At 37.0% G+C, this 14,727-nt stretch overlaps 1 protein-coding gene across 1 annotated transcript; it reads left to right on the top strand.

Annotated features, from left to right (window-relative positions):
* The first annotated feature begins 7,147 nt into the window (after positions 1-7,147).
* Positions 7,148-8,026, top strand: LOC140879192 (protein ANTAGONIST OF LIKE HETEROCHROMATIN PROTEIN 1-like). Its single transcript, XM_073282863.1, has one exon. It carries the CDS (start codon positions 7,148-7,150, stop codon positions 8,024-8,026), a length of 879 nt encoding a protein of 292 aa, XP_073138964.1.
* The last annotated feature ends 6,701 nt before the right edge of the window (positions 8,027-14,727 follow it).

Here is a 14,727-nt window from a genome sequence, read left to right on the forward strand (position 1 = left end):
AAGAGCTCGCTGGAAGCTACCCCAAAACTTAGAGGTAAACCTCGGATCTCTGTCGCTGACAATACTCAACGGAGTTCCATGCAGACGAACAACCTCTTGCACATATAAACGTGTCATCCGATCGAAAGTAAAGTCCCGATTGTAAGGCATGAAATGCGCGGATTTTGACAATCGATCAACAACAACCCAAATAGCATCACAATTTCTAGAAGACATAGGTAAGTGGCTGACAAAATCCATCGTCTCATGCTCCCACTTCCATTCTGGAATCTCTAAGCTGTGAAGCAAACCACCGGGTCATCGAAACTCTGCCTTGACCTGCTGACATACAAGGAATCGAGACACAAACTGATAAACACTGCACTTCATTCCTTTTCACCAGAACCTCGTACGTAGATCCTTGTACGTTTTCATGCTGCCTGGATGCACAGAAAATCTACTACGGTGAGCCTGTGACAGAATCTCTTCTCGTAATGTGGAATCATCAAGAACTACCACACGTCTAGAGAGACACAACAGACCATCATTCTGCAAATGAAAACCAGAATTATTCCCATCTTGAGCCAAATGGGCTAACTTCTACGTCTTCAGATCAACGGCCTGCGACTCACATATACGAGTATACAAGGCTGGTTCGGCAAGTACTAACGAAACGCGAACCCCCTGTTGTTCCTTCTTATGCCAAAAAGTGAAACCCAAGGAACAACACTCATCTACCACTCACGCAATTGAGCTGGTACGAAGCGAACTCACGTAAACTTTGCGGCTAAGAGCATCCACAACTGGATTAGAAGTGCCTCGATGGTACTTGATCTCACAATCGTAGTCCTTCAGCAAATCCATCCAATGACACTGCCTCATGTTCAACTCGGCCTGAGTGAACAAGTACTTCAAACTTTTACGATCAGTGAAGATCTCAAACTTCTCACCGTACAAATAATGACGCCATATCTTAAGAGCAAAGACGATGGCTGCAAGCTCTAAATCGTGTACGGGATAGTTCTCCTCATGAAACTTCAATTGCCTAGAGGCATAGGCAATCACATGACCTCTCTGCGATAACACACATCCCAAACCCTGGAGAGAAGCATCAGTGTGAACTAAAAAGCAACCTGATCCAGACGGTAGAGCCAACACTGGAGCTGTAGTCGGACGGCGTCGCAACTCGTGAAAACTCTCATCGCACTCCGACGTCCAAACTAAAGGTACATCCTTCCTCGTCAGCTGCGTCAAAGGCTTGGAAATCTGAGAAAAGTTCTCCATGAATCTCCGGTAGTAGTCTGCCATCCCAAGAAAACTACGAATCTCTGAAATTGTTGTCGGACGCGACCAGTTCAAAATGGCTTCCGTCTTACTAGGATCAACGGAAACACCGTCTTGTGAAATCACATGACCAAGAAAGACAACTCGATCAATCCAGAATTTACACTTGCTCAACTTAGCATACAATTATCTCTCTCTCAGTATCTGCAATATTGTACGGAGATGGAACACGTGCTCGTCAACGCTACGAGAATACACAAGGATATCGTCGATGAACACTACCACGAACTTATCCAGAAAGTCGCGAAATACTCTGTTGATCAAATCCATGAATATTGATGGAGCATTCGTCAATCCAAACGGCATCACTAAGTATTCGTAGGGACCATACCGTGTACAAAATGTTGTCTTAGAGATATCCTCATCTCTAACCCTCAATTGGTGATATCCCGACCGCAAATCAATATTCGAATAAACAGAAGTACCATGTAACTGATCAAACAGATCATCTATCCACGGAAGAGGATACTTATTCTTCACCGTCGCTTGATTAAGTTGTCGATAGTCTATGCAAAGACGCATCGACCCATCTTTCTTCTTAAAAAAAAGGACTGGGGCTCCCCATGACGAAACACTCGGCCGAATGTAACCCTTATCAAGAAGATCTTGAAGTTGACTCTGCAACTCTCTCATCTCAGAGGGTGCTAATCGATACGGAGCTCTAGAAATCGGTGTTGTCCCTATCATTAACTCAATGCCAAACTCGATCTCCCTCACTGGTGGTAAGCCTGGAATCTCCTCCGAAAACACATCTGAAAACTCACGGACTACAGGTATCTCCTGGATGTCTGGTCCCCCAAAGGATGCATCGATGGCGTAGATAAGGTATCCTTCCCCGCCAGACTCTAAAGCACGCCGGGCTTTCAGAGCAAAAACCACAGGCATCGGGGGTTGCGCTCCCTCACCATAGAAGTACCATGCCTCACCATCCTCAGGACGAAACTGAACAAACCTCTGATAGCAATCCACTATCGCTCTGTAGGTAGTCAAGAGATCAATCCCAATAATGCAGTCTAAATCCTCCATAGCTAGGATCATCAGGTTAGCACTAAGCTGATACCCCTCGAAATCCAAAGAGCGACCAACCACTAGAGGTTTAGCTAAGACCTCGCTACCCATCGGAGTAGAGACCACTAACAACACGTCTAAAGGAATAAACGACAATCTATACTTTTTAGCAAAACGTGATGAGATGAATGAGTGTGACGCACCTGTATCAATCAAAACATACGCAGGAAAACCACATAAACTACAGGTACCTGCGATCATCCTGTCGCTGTCTGCCTCCGCCTGCTCCTGGTTTGGTGAAAAGACTTGCCCCTGAACGCATGGCCATAAGGAAGAATGACCACGGAAGAAGTCTGTCGTGGAGATGGCTGCGACTGCTGGTGTTGCTGATGAGAAGGATGTTGCGACTGCTGTACTGTCGCCTGAGAACCTCTGGAACCACTAGCCACTCCTATCAACATAGGGCAGTCCCTCTTCATATGTCCCTCCTGACCACACTAGTAACATGCGCTGGCCGAAATAGGGCACGGTCCTGCAGGATGCCTCTGCTTGCACTGACGATGTCGGCTCATCCTCTGGCTACCGAAACGCTGCACTCCGCCAGATCCGGAATAAGAAGAAGAAGTACCACCTTGTTTCTTGAAAGACTGGACCCTCGGACCCAAAGAACTAGACGGTCATGATGAAAAGGAAGGAATCATAGACCGGTTCCTCCGTATACTGTCCTCAGCTTGATGGCAACGGTCCACTAAACCCTCATAGGTCATGTCGCTCCCAACAGCAACCATCTGATGAATTTCAGGGTTCAAACTCTGAAGGAAATGATCAAACTTGGCCACAGAACTCTCAGCGATATGCGGGCAATAAGGAAGTAGATCAAAGAACTTCTGCTGATACTCCTCAATAGTCATCGTCCCATATCGCAGTCCAAGCAACTCACTAGCTCTTGCTTGACGAAGGGCTGGAGGAAAATACAATCTCTGGAAAGCGGTACAAAACTCAGTCCAAGTTGATGCTCCTCTCGCTTCTACAAACGGTGCGAAAGTAGATCTCCACCACTTCCTCTCTCGTCCCTCTAACAGAAAACCAAGAGTCTACATCTTTTCCTCATCTGTGAAATGGAACTCTCTGAAGCAATGCTCCTTCCTATCTAGCCAGTCTTCAGCAGCCTCCGGGGTCTCACCTCCTGCTAATGGCTTAGGGCTCACTTGCATAAACCTATGCATGCTGACTCTCCTTTGCTCTTCGCGGTGTCCACGGCAATGTCGACGACTGTCTCCACCGACCCAACGACCATCACCACCATTGTCGTGGCTCTCATCGTAATCTGCCATCTGTCAATTAATAACAGATAATGTATTAATCCGTTTTACTAATTTCCAGTTGCAATGCGCTCTGATACCAATAAATGTAGTGACCCTACCCGGATCCACTACCTAATCAGAGTTTAAATAGCGCATGCATTAAAATTAAAAGCGTAAAGAGCGGAATATTTAAAATACAAAAAATCCAATCGACAGAATACAACCAACGACACAATAGTGTATAAATACTCTTATACAACCAAATCGAAATTCTTAGGGTAACAAACCCTACCACTAAAACCTCGCTACAATAGGTAACAACCTCAACCCTGCTGCGAGTCACCTGGATCGTCCAGCCTCAAACCTGCCCCGCCACAAGGAATCCAAAAAGAAACCAACACAGGGGCGTGAGCGAAAATGCTCAATATGAAAGCAATGATATATAGACTAATATGCAGCAAGCAAATGACTTTAAAATACTGGATAAAACAGTCTACTCAGGGCGCCATGAATATACAGTACTGTGCTAAGAGAGCGACTCCACGGGGTACTTGTATATTCTCCTATCAACTATAGCATCAAAACCCACCGTCGTGGCTGCTCTTAGTGATAGCAAAACCAGGGGCTGAGTCTCTCCGGACACAAATCCATAAGGAGTAACCCCTCACCGATGGAAACTGTCAATGACTCACATCATACAAGCATAGTCAACCGTAAAAATATGCATGTGCTAAAGCCGTAAAACATGGTAAAACATATAGGACATACTCATGCAACATATAAGCATATATATCATGCCGGGTATCTTGGTCAGTACTTACGTACCTCTAACACTTCAGGAAAATCCTAGCACCACTGGTCTAGATCTCACGCCTACAAGTCCACACTAAGGTTTCTACAATGCAAACATCCATGAATCATTAAATAAGCTCTAAAAGCCTTAAATAAGCTATTTCATACTCCTAAATATTTTTATAAAGCCAAATCTATACCTGCGTCCGTCGTCAGCCCTTTTTTGTCGCTTGCCTCAAAACTAGGCCACAGCTCCGCTACGACGCCGGGATCGCTATGCCACATCCGGATTCCTCTTAGGACGCCTAGATCTCCCTAAATCTGAGTTAGAAGGCCTAGAAATCTAGAGAGAAGAGATGAGAGGTGCGAGTGAAATGAGCTCTCGTACCCTCTATTTATAGCCGAAGTTCGGGCCGTCCAAACCCAGTTTGGAGCCTCCGAACACGATCAGAGCGTCCGATCCCTACTTCGGGGCGTCCGAAGTCCCATCAATGCGTCAGCCATGATGTCACGTTGCTGACGTAATTAATGACGTAAGCCATGTCCCTGTTCGGATCCTCCGAACCTGCCGACGGGCCGTCCGAACGTCTTCGGATCCTCAGGTCTTCTCATCGGGCCGTCCGAACATTAGGAATATTAATTATGATTAATTTTCTTAATCACTTTATTGGGTTACGGGTTACTACACTTAATCTCCTAAAAATCTTTATTAGGCTAAATTTTGGGGTGTTACAGACATCCAAGTGAGTTATATCAACTGGATCATCAGTATCCACAAAATTTTTCTTTATTTTTATTTTTTCCTTCATCAATTTTTGGTAAAAAACCATAAGATGTTTTGTTGTACGACAGGTACGAGACCAATGTCCTTCCACCCTACATCTATAACATTTATCTTCGAACTCCTTTGAACTTTTCTCTTTTGATTCTTCGTTATTCGAATTCCACGGCTGGTGGCTTAATGTTTATTTTCAATTTGTTGCTGGTAGTTTCTTCTTTGGCCACGCCCATGCCCACGCCTGCTCTCATTGTAATGATTTTGAGCTGAGTTAGCATTTGCTTCAGGAAATTCAGTTCCATTTGCTTCAGGAAATGGTGTAGATCTATTTGGGCTCAATTGGTGATTTTTTATGAGAAAGTCATTATTTTTTTCAGCAACTACTAAGCAAGATATTAGCTCAGACTACATTTTGAATCCACGTTCACGATATTTCTACTGCAGGAGCACATTTGATGCGCAAAAAGTAGAGAATGTATTTTCTAACATGTCTTGATAAGTGACTTTCTCTCCACAAAGTATTACGGTGGAACTGATCTTAAATAATGCAGAATTATAATCACTTACAATCTACAGACTTGAATCTTGTAAGCATAGATGCATCAATTCGTATCGATCTCTTGGAAAAACAATAGTTCTCTGATGGTCAAATCTTTCTTTTAGATTTTTTCAAAGCTCTTGTGGTTCTTTTACAATGAGATACTCAGCTTTCAACCCATCATTGAGATTATGACGAAGAAAAATGAGAGCAAGAGTGGGCATGGGCAGGTTTGAACAAGGTAATTAGAAACACACAAAACAATTTAGCATAAACATTTTATTCAAAACACGATTTACTACAAACATTTTATCGACTTAATATAACTTGGAAACCATGCGATTATTTTGACACGAGAATAAATCACCAACAAAAAAAAAACACAAATAACAATAAAAATAAACACACTCGTCGTAATCAAGAAAATAAACTAGTAGTCCGATAGGTCGGGTCCGGGTGGTGAAGTTCCTCCAAAAAATTGTTCGAAAGGTGCAAAATTCCCAGCAGAACTATCCCCCGTTGCTAGTCTTTTCTTATAAATGTTTTGTTGTTGTTTGATCAAGTATGAACGCACTGACTCATCAACAGACATGGGGTTCAACAATAGTATTTTATTATCTTCCTTCTCCGTATATCATTTCTTTGTCTCTCAATATCAATGAGCTCTTTTCGATGGATCTCAGCATTCTCCATCACAGCCACCATTTTCTCACTACATTTCGCCATTATGGAAAGATCCTTAAAGTGTACTTCATTAGCTTTTCTTTTTCCTTTGGCCTTTTTTATGCCAATTGGACGCTTAAAACCCCCTGATGGGCTATCTTCATCTAGGTTTATAGCAAATCCGGATAAAACTGGAGAATCGGGTGTTGGTGATTCTGTGTTGGGAGAATAGTCTGATTGGGATTAATCGATGTTCCCATGGTTTGGTACAAAATTAGGTAAAACAGCGTTGGATGGTCTAAACTTCTCTTGATCTTTATGTAACTGCCAAACATGATCAAACCTCCAAGTCAACCCAGATGATTGCTTAAATAATTCTTTTGCTCGATCCAACTACAACCACATGTAATTTGTATCTTAGTTGCATACTGTAAAAATAAAATTTATTTGAAATATATATTCTAACAAAATTTACTACTCACAATGTCTTTCTCAGAAACACCACTTGATCAACACTTATTTGCTGACTATTTTTCAGAGTCTCCAATTTACAATGAGTCAATGTTCAAACTACGTTTTTGAATGTCTCGCCGCCTATTCTTGCGAATTATGGAATCCGTTGAAAAGCATGACAATTACTTTGTTTAGAAAGTAGATGGATTAGGGAGACCCAGGTAGTCACCAAACTAAAAGATAACTGCTGCATTGCGAATCTTAGCTTATGGTACATCGACAGATTCAATGAATGAGTATATTAAAATCGGTGAGTCTACTGCAATTGAAAGTTTGAAAAGATTTTGTCAGGCTATGGTGGAGGTGTTTGGTGACTGGTATCTTCGGTCTCCCAATACCGAGGACATTGAAAGGATTCTCCTTATTGGAAAACAACGTGGATTTCCGGGGATGCTGGGAAGCCTCGATTGTATGCATTGGAAATGGAAAAATTGTCCTATCGGTTGGGCTGGACAATATGCAGGTCATAGCAGAAAACCAATTATCATTTTGGAGGTCGTAGCAGATTACGAGTTATGGATATGGCATGCATATTTTGGTTTGCCAGGTTCAAACAACGATATTAATGTGTTGTCAAAATCTCATTTATTTGCTAATTTGTCCAACGGGGTAGCTCCTCCCGCTAACTATGTTATACAAGGAAAAGAATACACCGTGGGATATTACCTAGCCGATGGTATATATCCAAAGTGGGATACTCTAGTGCAAACAATTCACAATCCACAAGGTCCGAAGAGACAATATTTTGCAGCACGACATGAAATTTGTCGAAAAGACGTTGAACGTGCATTTGATGTACTTCAATCAAAGTGGGCAATAATTACTGGACCAACCCGATTCTGGAGCAAACGAGTCTTGCATGATATCATGACCACATGCATAATAATGCATAATATGATTATTGAAGATGAAAGGGATGAGCATGTATCAGTCACAAATTATCGCAAAACACCCACCCCATATGTTGAAATGACACATGATGAGCATGTTCGATTTCAAGAGTTTCTTGCACGACATCGTCAAATAAAAGATAAGTCGGCTCACTATGCACTTCGGGATGCTCTTATCGACCATCTGTGGGAGGAATATAGTAATTCAAAATTTTAGTATTCCTAATTGTCAATTGATGTATTGTTCTTTAAACTTTTATGTGTTGTTTATATTTATGTTAATTTTTATTTTGTCTGTATGATTAATGTTTGTGTTGTGTGCAATGCAACCGTTTTCATGTGTTTGTAATTTAATTACCAAATAAATGCATATTTTTTTAAAAAAATAACGAGTCGTGTAAATTTTATTTTGTTTAACATTATAATACATAATTATTAATATATTACATAATTTTAGTTTTAACCCTATCCAATTAATATTGTTGAAAAACATATTAAGTAATTTTTTTATTATATAAATATATATGTTTTAAAAAAAATAAATAGAAAATGAAGTATTTGATAATATTTAGAGGATATGGGTTGGAGAAGATTTTTGAAAATAGAGATCACAATCTCTATTTAGAGGATAGAGGATGAAATATAAAGGATATGGGTTGGAGATGGCCTTAGGAGCCTTACCATAATATTTAGAGTTGTGCTCTTCAGGAGCATCATCATAAAGGCGAAACAAAGTTATTATAACTATCTTTAATAGTATGCTCGTGTTGATAAAGATTAACGTGTTAAATAATAAAGAATACAGAGAAGAGATAATGGTTTGGAATATTTATTCATCACTTGAGACCTCTTTTTATAGAGTTCAATTACAGATTTTAATTGTAGATAACATGATATCATCAATAAAAAATTTTATCAATAATCAACAACTTATCTATAACATGAATGTTTAAGTTATGAATTTTTATGGAAAAAACTAGTTTTGATGTATTTCTGGTATGATTTTATTTTCGGTGATTAAGAGAATCAGGACTAACTTATCGGCAAGGTTTACAAAATTTTAAATCAAAATATGTTAATGTGCAGATTTCATGTTGTGCATGGTATTTAATTTTAAAAGATTAAGAATGAGAGTATTTTAAAAAAATGTATTTTAAATGTATGGGCCAGCTTTCGGCCCATAAGTTGTCTGACAAGTTAGCGTCAGATTTTAAAAATTCAGAACTCAATCATTTTTCATGTTTTTTGCCGCTGCCATTCTCTCCTACACTTATGTTTCAAAAATTCTCTCTAAATTTCATATTTTTTGTGTTGTTTGATCATGATAAGGTTAGGATCGTATTCCCAAAGTCCGGATTTCTATATCAAGCAAGAAAACACAAGTGTTATTCAATCTTTGAACCATTATCCAAATAATATTGATAAGTGCAATTTATGCACTTAATTTACATGTGATTTGGTTTGGATTTTGTGATGTATCGAGTGGATTTTATACGTGTTACTTGTTGTTTTTGTGAGATGCAAGGATTAAAAAAAAAGTACCGAGAAGAAGCGGAAAGAGGAATTAAGGACAGCAAATTTCAGAAAATTACTGGGAATTTTTTAGACATCTAAATCCGATCTTCACCGTTTAAATTTTAGGATGTTTTAAGGCTGTTGTCAAAATTTTAACTCGATCCGACGGTTAGATTGTGAGATATGAATTTTTTAAACTTGTTGCGCGTTGCAAAAATATACATACGCATGAAGCAAGAGCATTGTTGGATGAGAAGAGGCGCAGCTGCGGAGAAACAAGTGTATATGCGCTTGTTTTGGGCGTGAATGAGAAGATTTTAAGAGCTTAAGAGTGCTATTCAGAATCATCATCATAAAGGCGAAACAAAGTTATTATAACTATCTTTAAGAGTGTGATCGTGCTGATAACGTGTTAAATAATAAAGAATACAGGGAAGAGATAATGGTTTGGAATCTTTATTCATCACTTGAGACCTCTATTTATAGAGTCAATTTACAGATTTGAATAGTAGATAACATGATATCATCAATCGAAAATCTTATCAATAATCAATAATCAATAACTTATCTATAACATGAATGTTTAAGTTATGGTTTTTTATGGAAAAAAACTAGTTTTGATGTTTTTCTGGTATGAGTTTATTTTTGGTGATGAAGAGAATCAGGACTAACTTATCAGCAAGGTTTACAAAATTTTAAATCAAAATTTGTTAATGTGCAGATTTCATGTTGTGCATGGTATTTAATTTTAAAAGATTAAGAATGAGAGTATTTTAAAAGAATGTATTTTAAATTTATGGACCAGCTTTCGGCCCATAAGTTGTCTAACAAGTTAGCGTCAGATTTTAAAAATTCAAAACTCAATCACTTTCAATATTTTCAGCCGCCGCCATTCTCTCCTACCCCTATGTTTTGAAAATTCTCTCAAAATTTTAATATTTTTTGTGTCATTTGATCAATGATAAGGCTAGGATCGTATTCCCAAAGTCCGGATTTCCATATCAAGCAAGAATAGACAAGTTTTATTCAATCTTTGAGCCACTATCCAAAAAATATTGTAAGTGAATTTATGCACTTGATTTACATATGATTTGGCTTGGATTTTGTGATGTATCAAGTGGATTTTATTCGTGTTACTTATTGTTTTTGTGATATGCAAGAATTAGAAGAAAAGTACCGAGAAGAAGCGGAAAGAAGAATTAAGGACAACAAATTTCAGAACATTACTGGGAATTTTTTGTACACCTAAATCCGATCTTTACCGTTCATAATAAATTTTAGGATGTTTTTAAGTTGTTGTCAAAATTTCAGCTCGATCCGACGGTTATATTGTGAGATATGAATTTTTTAAACTTGTTGTGCGATGCATAAATACACATACGCGTGAAGCAAGTGCATTGTTGAATGAGAAGATTTTAAGCGCTTAAGCGTGAAAATAAGCGCATATGCGGCAAAAGTCAGAAACGTAACAAAGAACAAGGCGCTTCTGCATAAAAATGTGTGCATCTGCGCAAAAAGACAGAAATCTGAGAAAGGAGTAAGCGCATCTGCGGGAAAATCTCAAGCATATGCGGGGAAGTTTGGAAATCGAATTGACGCATCTTCTCTATTCATAGAGCATCTGTTAAAATAGGAAAAGATCAGAGTTTTGGAAACTCAAAACACTCGATTCCTGGGCTTGATTGTGGGCTTTTATACACGTATAAAAAGGAATTTTCAGAGGAGGAAAAAAGAGAAGAAGCGGCCGCCACAACTCAGAATTCAGAGACAAAAAAATGAGAGATTGATCGTGAACTTGGGAAATATGGGCAAAACGTGAAAAGCTTCAAGAACAAAGACGAAGATCGATCGATCGGACATGGTGTCGAATATTCGAATTTGTTTTCTTCCTTTTGAGCTTATTATTATTGAACTAATGTCTAGATTTCTGAACATGATTTATTTTGACAATATTTTAATTATGAACTAATTTTATTAGTCTAGAGGTTTATGGAACATGGTGTAGACTCTTCTACGAGTTTTTAATTTTATTTGATTGATTCTCCTAGATTAATTGTTTTTTCTAGCTTTGATTGTCTTTTCAATTACTTGATCACTAATTGAATTATTATATTTATTTGAAATCAATGCTCGAGAGAAGGGATTTTGAATAGGACCAATAGAAATTACACCGTTAATTATTTATATAGTTCGGAAGAGTGTATAACGTTAATGGAGCTTTAGAAAGAACATCGTTTTATACATATCTCTAAGACTAGATTTTTAATAGGAATTTTGAAACTGAATCTTAGTTTATACACATTATTTGTTGCTCGGGAGAGGAAAATAATATAATTAATTGTTCTTGGCTATTAATTTAAGAGAATTCATGAAAATAATTTAATTAGAAGTAGTTGTTGTCGAAACCAGGTGAAATCAAAACCTCTAGACCATTTTCTCTCATTGATACTTTTTTCTGAATTGTGTGCGAGCTCTGCCTAGAATTTCTGAATTATTTAAATTTTAAAAACAAAATTCTCTATTTAATTTTCTAGATAAAGTTTAGACTATTTTAATTACAAACACTGAATATTTTTCACACTACTCCTCGTGGGATCGACAATCTACTCACTAAATATTAAAACTTGACACCGTGCACTTGTGGACAAAAAAATATGCAACAAATATTATGTATTTGGATATCGATGTGCGTATTCTAATGTATACAATTTTTTTTATAGGAATCACCATAATTTTTTGAAAAAGCAATGTATGATGGTGTGTATCCGTGAAATTAACTTAGGTCGTTCTTGAAGAATTAAGATCATGTTTTGTGTATAAAGGCTTTTAAGAAGAGTACAAATATGTTTTATGATGATTTGAAGTTTTGATGTGATTTGGTATCATGTTCATGGGTACAAATCATTATATTAATATTTTAAAACGTATTTGATTTCTATTCATTGGGGATAACATGTTTTTTGTGTGCATGTATGTATTAAAAAAGGGTTTGAAAGAGTAAAAAAAATTTGATGTTGAGTTGAGTTTGATGTGTTTTTTGATTCAAATCATGGGGATAAGTTGTTAGAAAACTCTTATGATGTATTTTTTAGGTCTATTCCTTGTTAGATGTCGGTTACTAAGCGTGAGTATGAATTTGAACGAGCGTGTGTAAAAGCAGAGTTCTGCCCAACCCACGCTGACGGCCCCCTCGCGTAAGTTGGGGCGTGGCCGCCCCCCCTCCCCCCCAACACCCCCCCGGTACCCAATTCTTTCACCCCCATTTTTCTATGTTAAGGTCTGTAGTATCGTTGAGAACGGCTTACGTGGACAGGGACGAAACTCTTATATGGGCAAGAGTGGGCTCTTGCCCAACAGACTCTTGTCCATATTTTAATTTTTATGTATATATGTAGTCCATATTTTAGATATTTATGGCCCAAAATTATCTCAAAATATCTTACATGTACAGCCCACACTATAAAAACTTATGACCCAATGTGTGTGGGTTTTACTTCACATGCATATTGACTCACAAATAATTATACTATCATTAGTGTCATGTTCATGTCCGGTGTCCCTACCGACTGCTTACTATACAAATTAAGGTTACAAACTTACAACCATTTTTGTATGATATTTTTTACTCGAATTTTATATGTTATTTTTATTTTTATTGTGAAAAATAGTTGAATGTGAAGGATGATGTCTATTTAATATGAATTGTAGAAGGAATTCTAACAAAAATAAATAAAATCTAATGTGACTTTGTTCTAAATACATACATATATACATACATACATACATACATACATACATACATACATACATACATACATACATACATACATACATACATACATACATACATACATACATACATATGTTAGTTCAATTTTTAAGTATTTTTTTGTATAAATTGGTCATATTTTATTTTTAATTTATTTTTTATATTTATTCATATTTATTATTATTTATAAATTAAATTATAAAACTATTAGTACACATTTTATATGATTTTCAGTTTATTTCTGAAAGAATAATTTAAAAATAATATTATATATTTTAGTTTGATATAACAACTTTATATTTAATTGAATCTGTATTATTTATTAGGTTTAACATTCAAACTACAATTCCGATTTCGCCCCCTAGATAAAAAAAATTTTAGCTACGCCCTTGTACGTAGATCGATAACTATACATAATGCATAATGGTTTAAGTATTTATATTCATGAAACTTATTTTATGTATGAAAGCATGATATTTTATGAAAAGTTAAAGCACATGTTTACCTTCTTTTTAAATAGCATGAATATTTTTCAAGCATGAAATTTTTACGAGCATGATATGAATGAGCATGGAATGAATGAGTGGGAATGAAAGTATGAAGCATGAAAATATTATTTTTTATGTTTATGTGTACTTGTGTTGATGATACGGGACTGGTGCCCCGAGATGAGCTCTGGGGAGGGCATTTTCAAACCAAGAACGCTTAAGTTAGTATTAGACGGTACACACATTAATTTCGACTGTATAAGTTATACCAAATGATATACCTAGATTGCGCAAATAATTTAAGTCCTATAATTTTAGATCCTCAAAGAAAATCCTAGAAGAAAATGGAAGGATAGTTTAGTCTTATTGGCGCATTAGTTCGACAACATGCGAAGTAATTGTTTGACCCAAAAATATTATGTTTGATTTGGTCCAACAAGAGAATTAATTTCCCGTCACCCAACAGATTTAAGTTGACATGATGATGGGCTTTTGAGTTTGGGCCATAAGTTTGAGAAATGACCATCAGATTGGAAATATTTGGTGAATTGGTGGTTATATCACGGTGATGTTATGGCTAAGCAAGAGTGGAGAAGTGGATTTGGACCATGGCTCATAACTTGAAAAGTGGAGTAGGCTTCTAGGTCTCATCTAAGCACAAATTATCGTTCTTAGGGTTAATGTTTTTCCCATGTTCTAGAGTTATTTAGGTAGTGTTTAGGAAAGTTTTTAGAAATTATTTTTTAGCTTTTTTTTTTATAAATTTTTTTGAAATTTTGTGAAAGAAATGCTTACTAGAAGGTCTCTCAAACACTACCTTAAATCTTACATTTTCTAGTTTCTTTTGATTTCCAGCAATAGATTTCAGTTCCTTTGTGAAAGTATTATGCATATATTTTTTTTAAAGTAGAAGATAATGTCGATTGTCATTATTGAATTTCCTAGTGTCATTTTCACTGAAAATTTCTTAATTTTCAACACTTAACCAAAGAGATTAAAACCAACCGTAGAATCGAGGCTCTCAATCGATTGATTAAAAGTTAGACATTCACAATTTTATAATTTTGGCATGTGACATTTCTAGGACGTCAGAAAGCACACATGCCAAATTTTGTGCCAAACAAGATGTGTGAGTTTTATTTTAAT

The sequence above is a fragment of the Henckelia pumila genome, chromosome 2 (assembly GCF_033568475.1).
Source record: "Henckelia pumila isolate YLH828 chromosome 2, ASM3356847v2, whole genome shotgun sequence".
NCBI classification, from domain to species: domain Eukaryota; kingdom Viridiplantae; phylum Streptophyta; class Magnoliopsida; order Lamiales; family Gesneriaceae; genus Henckelia; species Henckelia pumila.

Bases quoted from the DNA above. Each gene is read 5' to 3' on its own strand.
- LOC140879192 (XM_073282863.1), top strand. From the start codon at position 7,148: ATGAATGAGTATATTAAAATCGGTGAGTCTACTGCAATTGAAAGTTTG.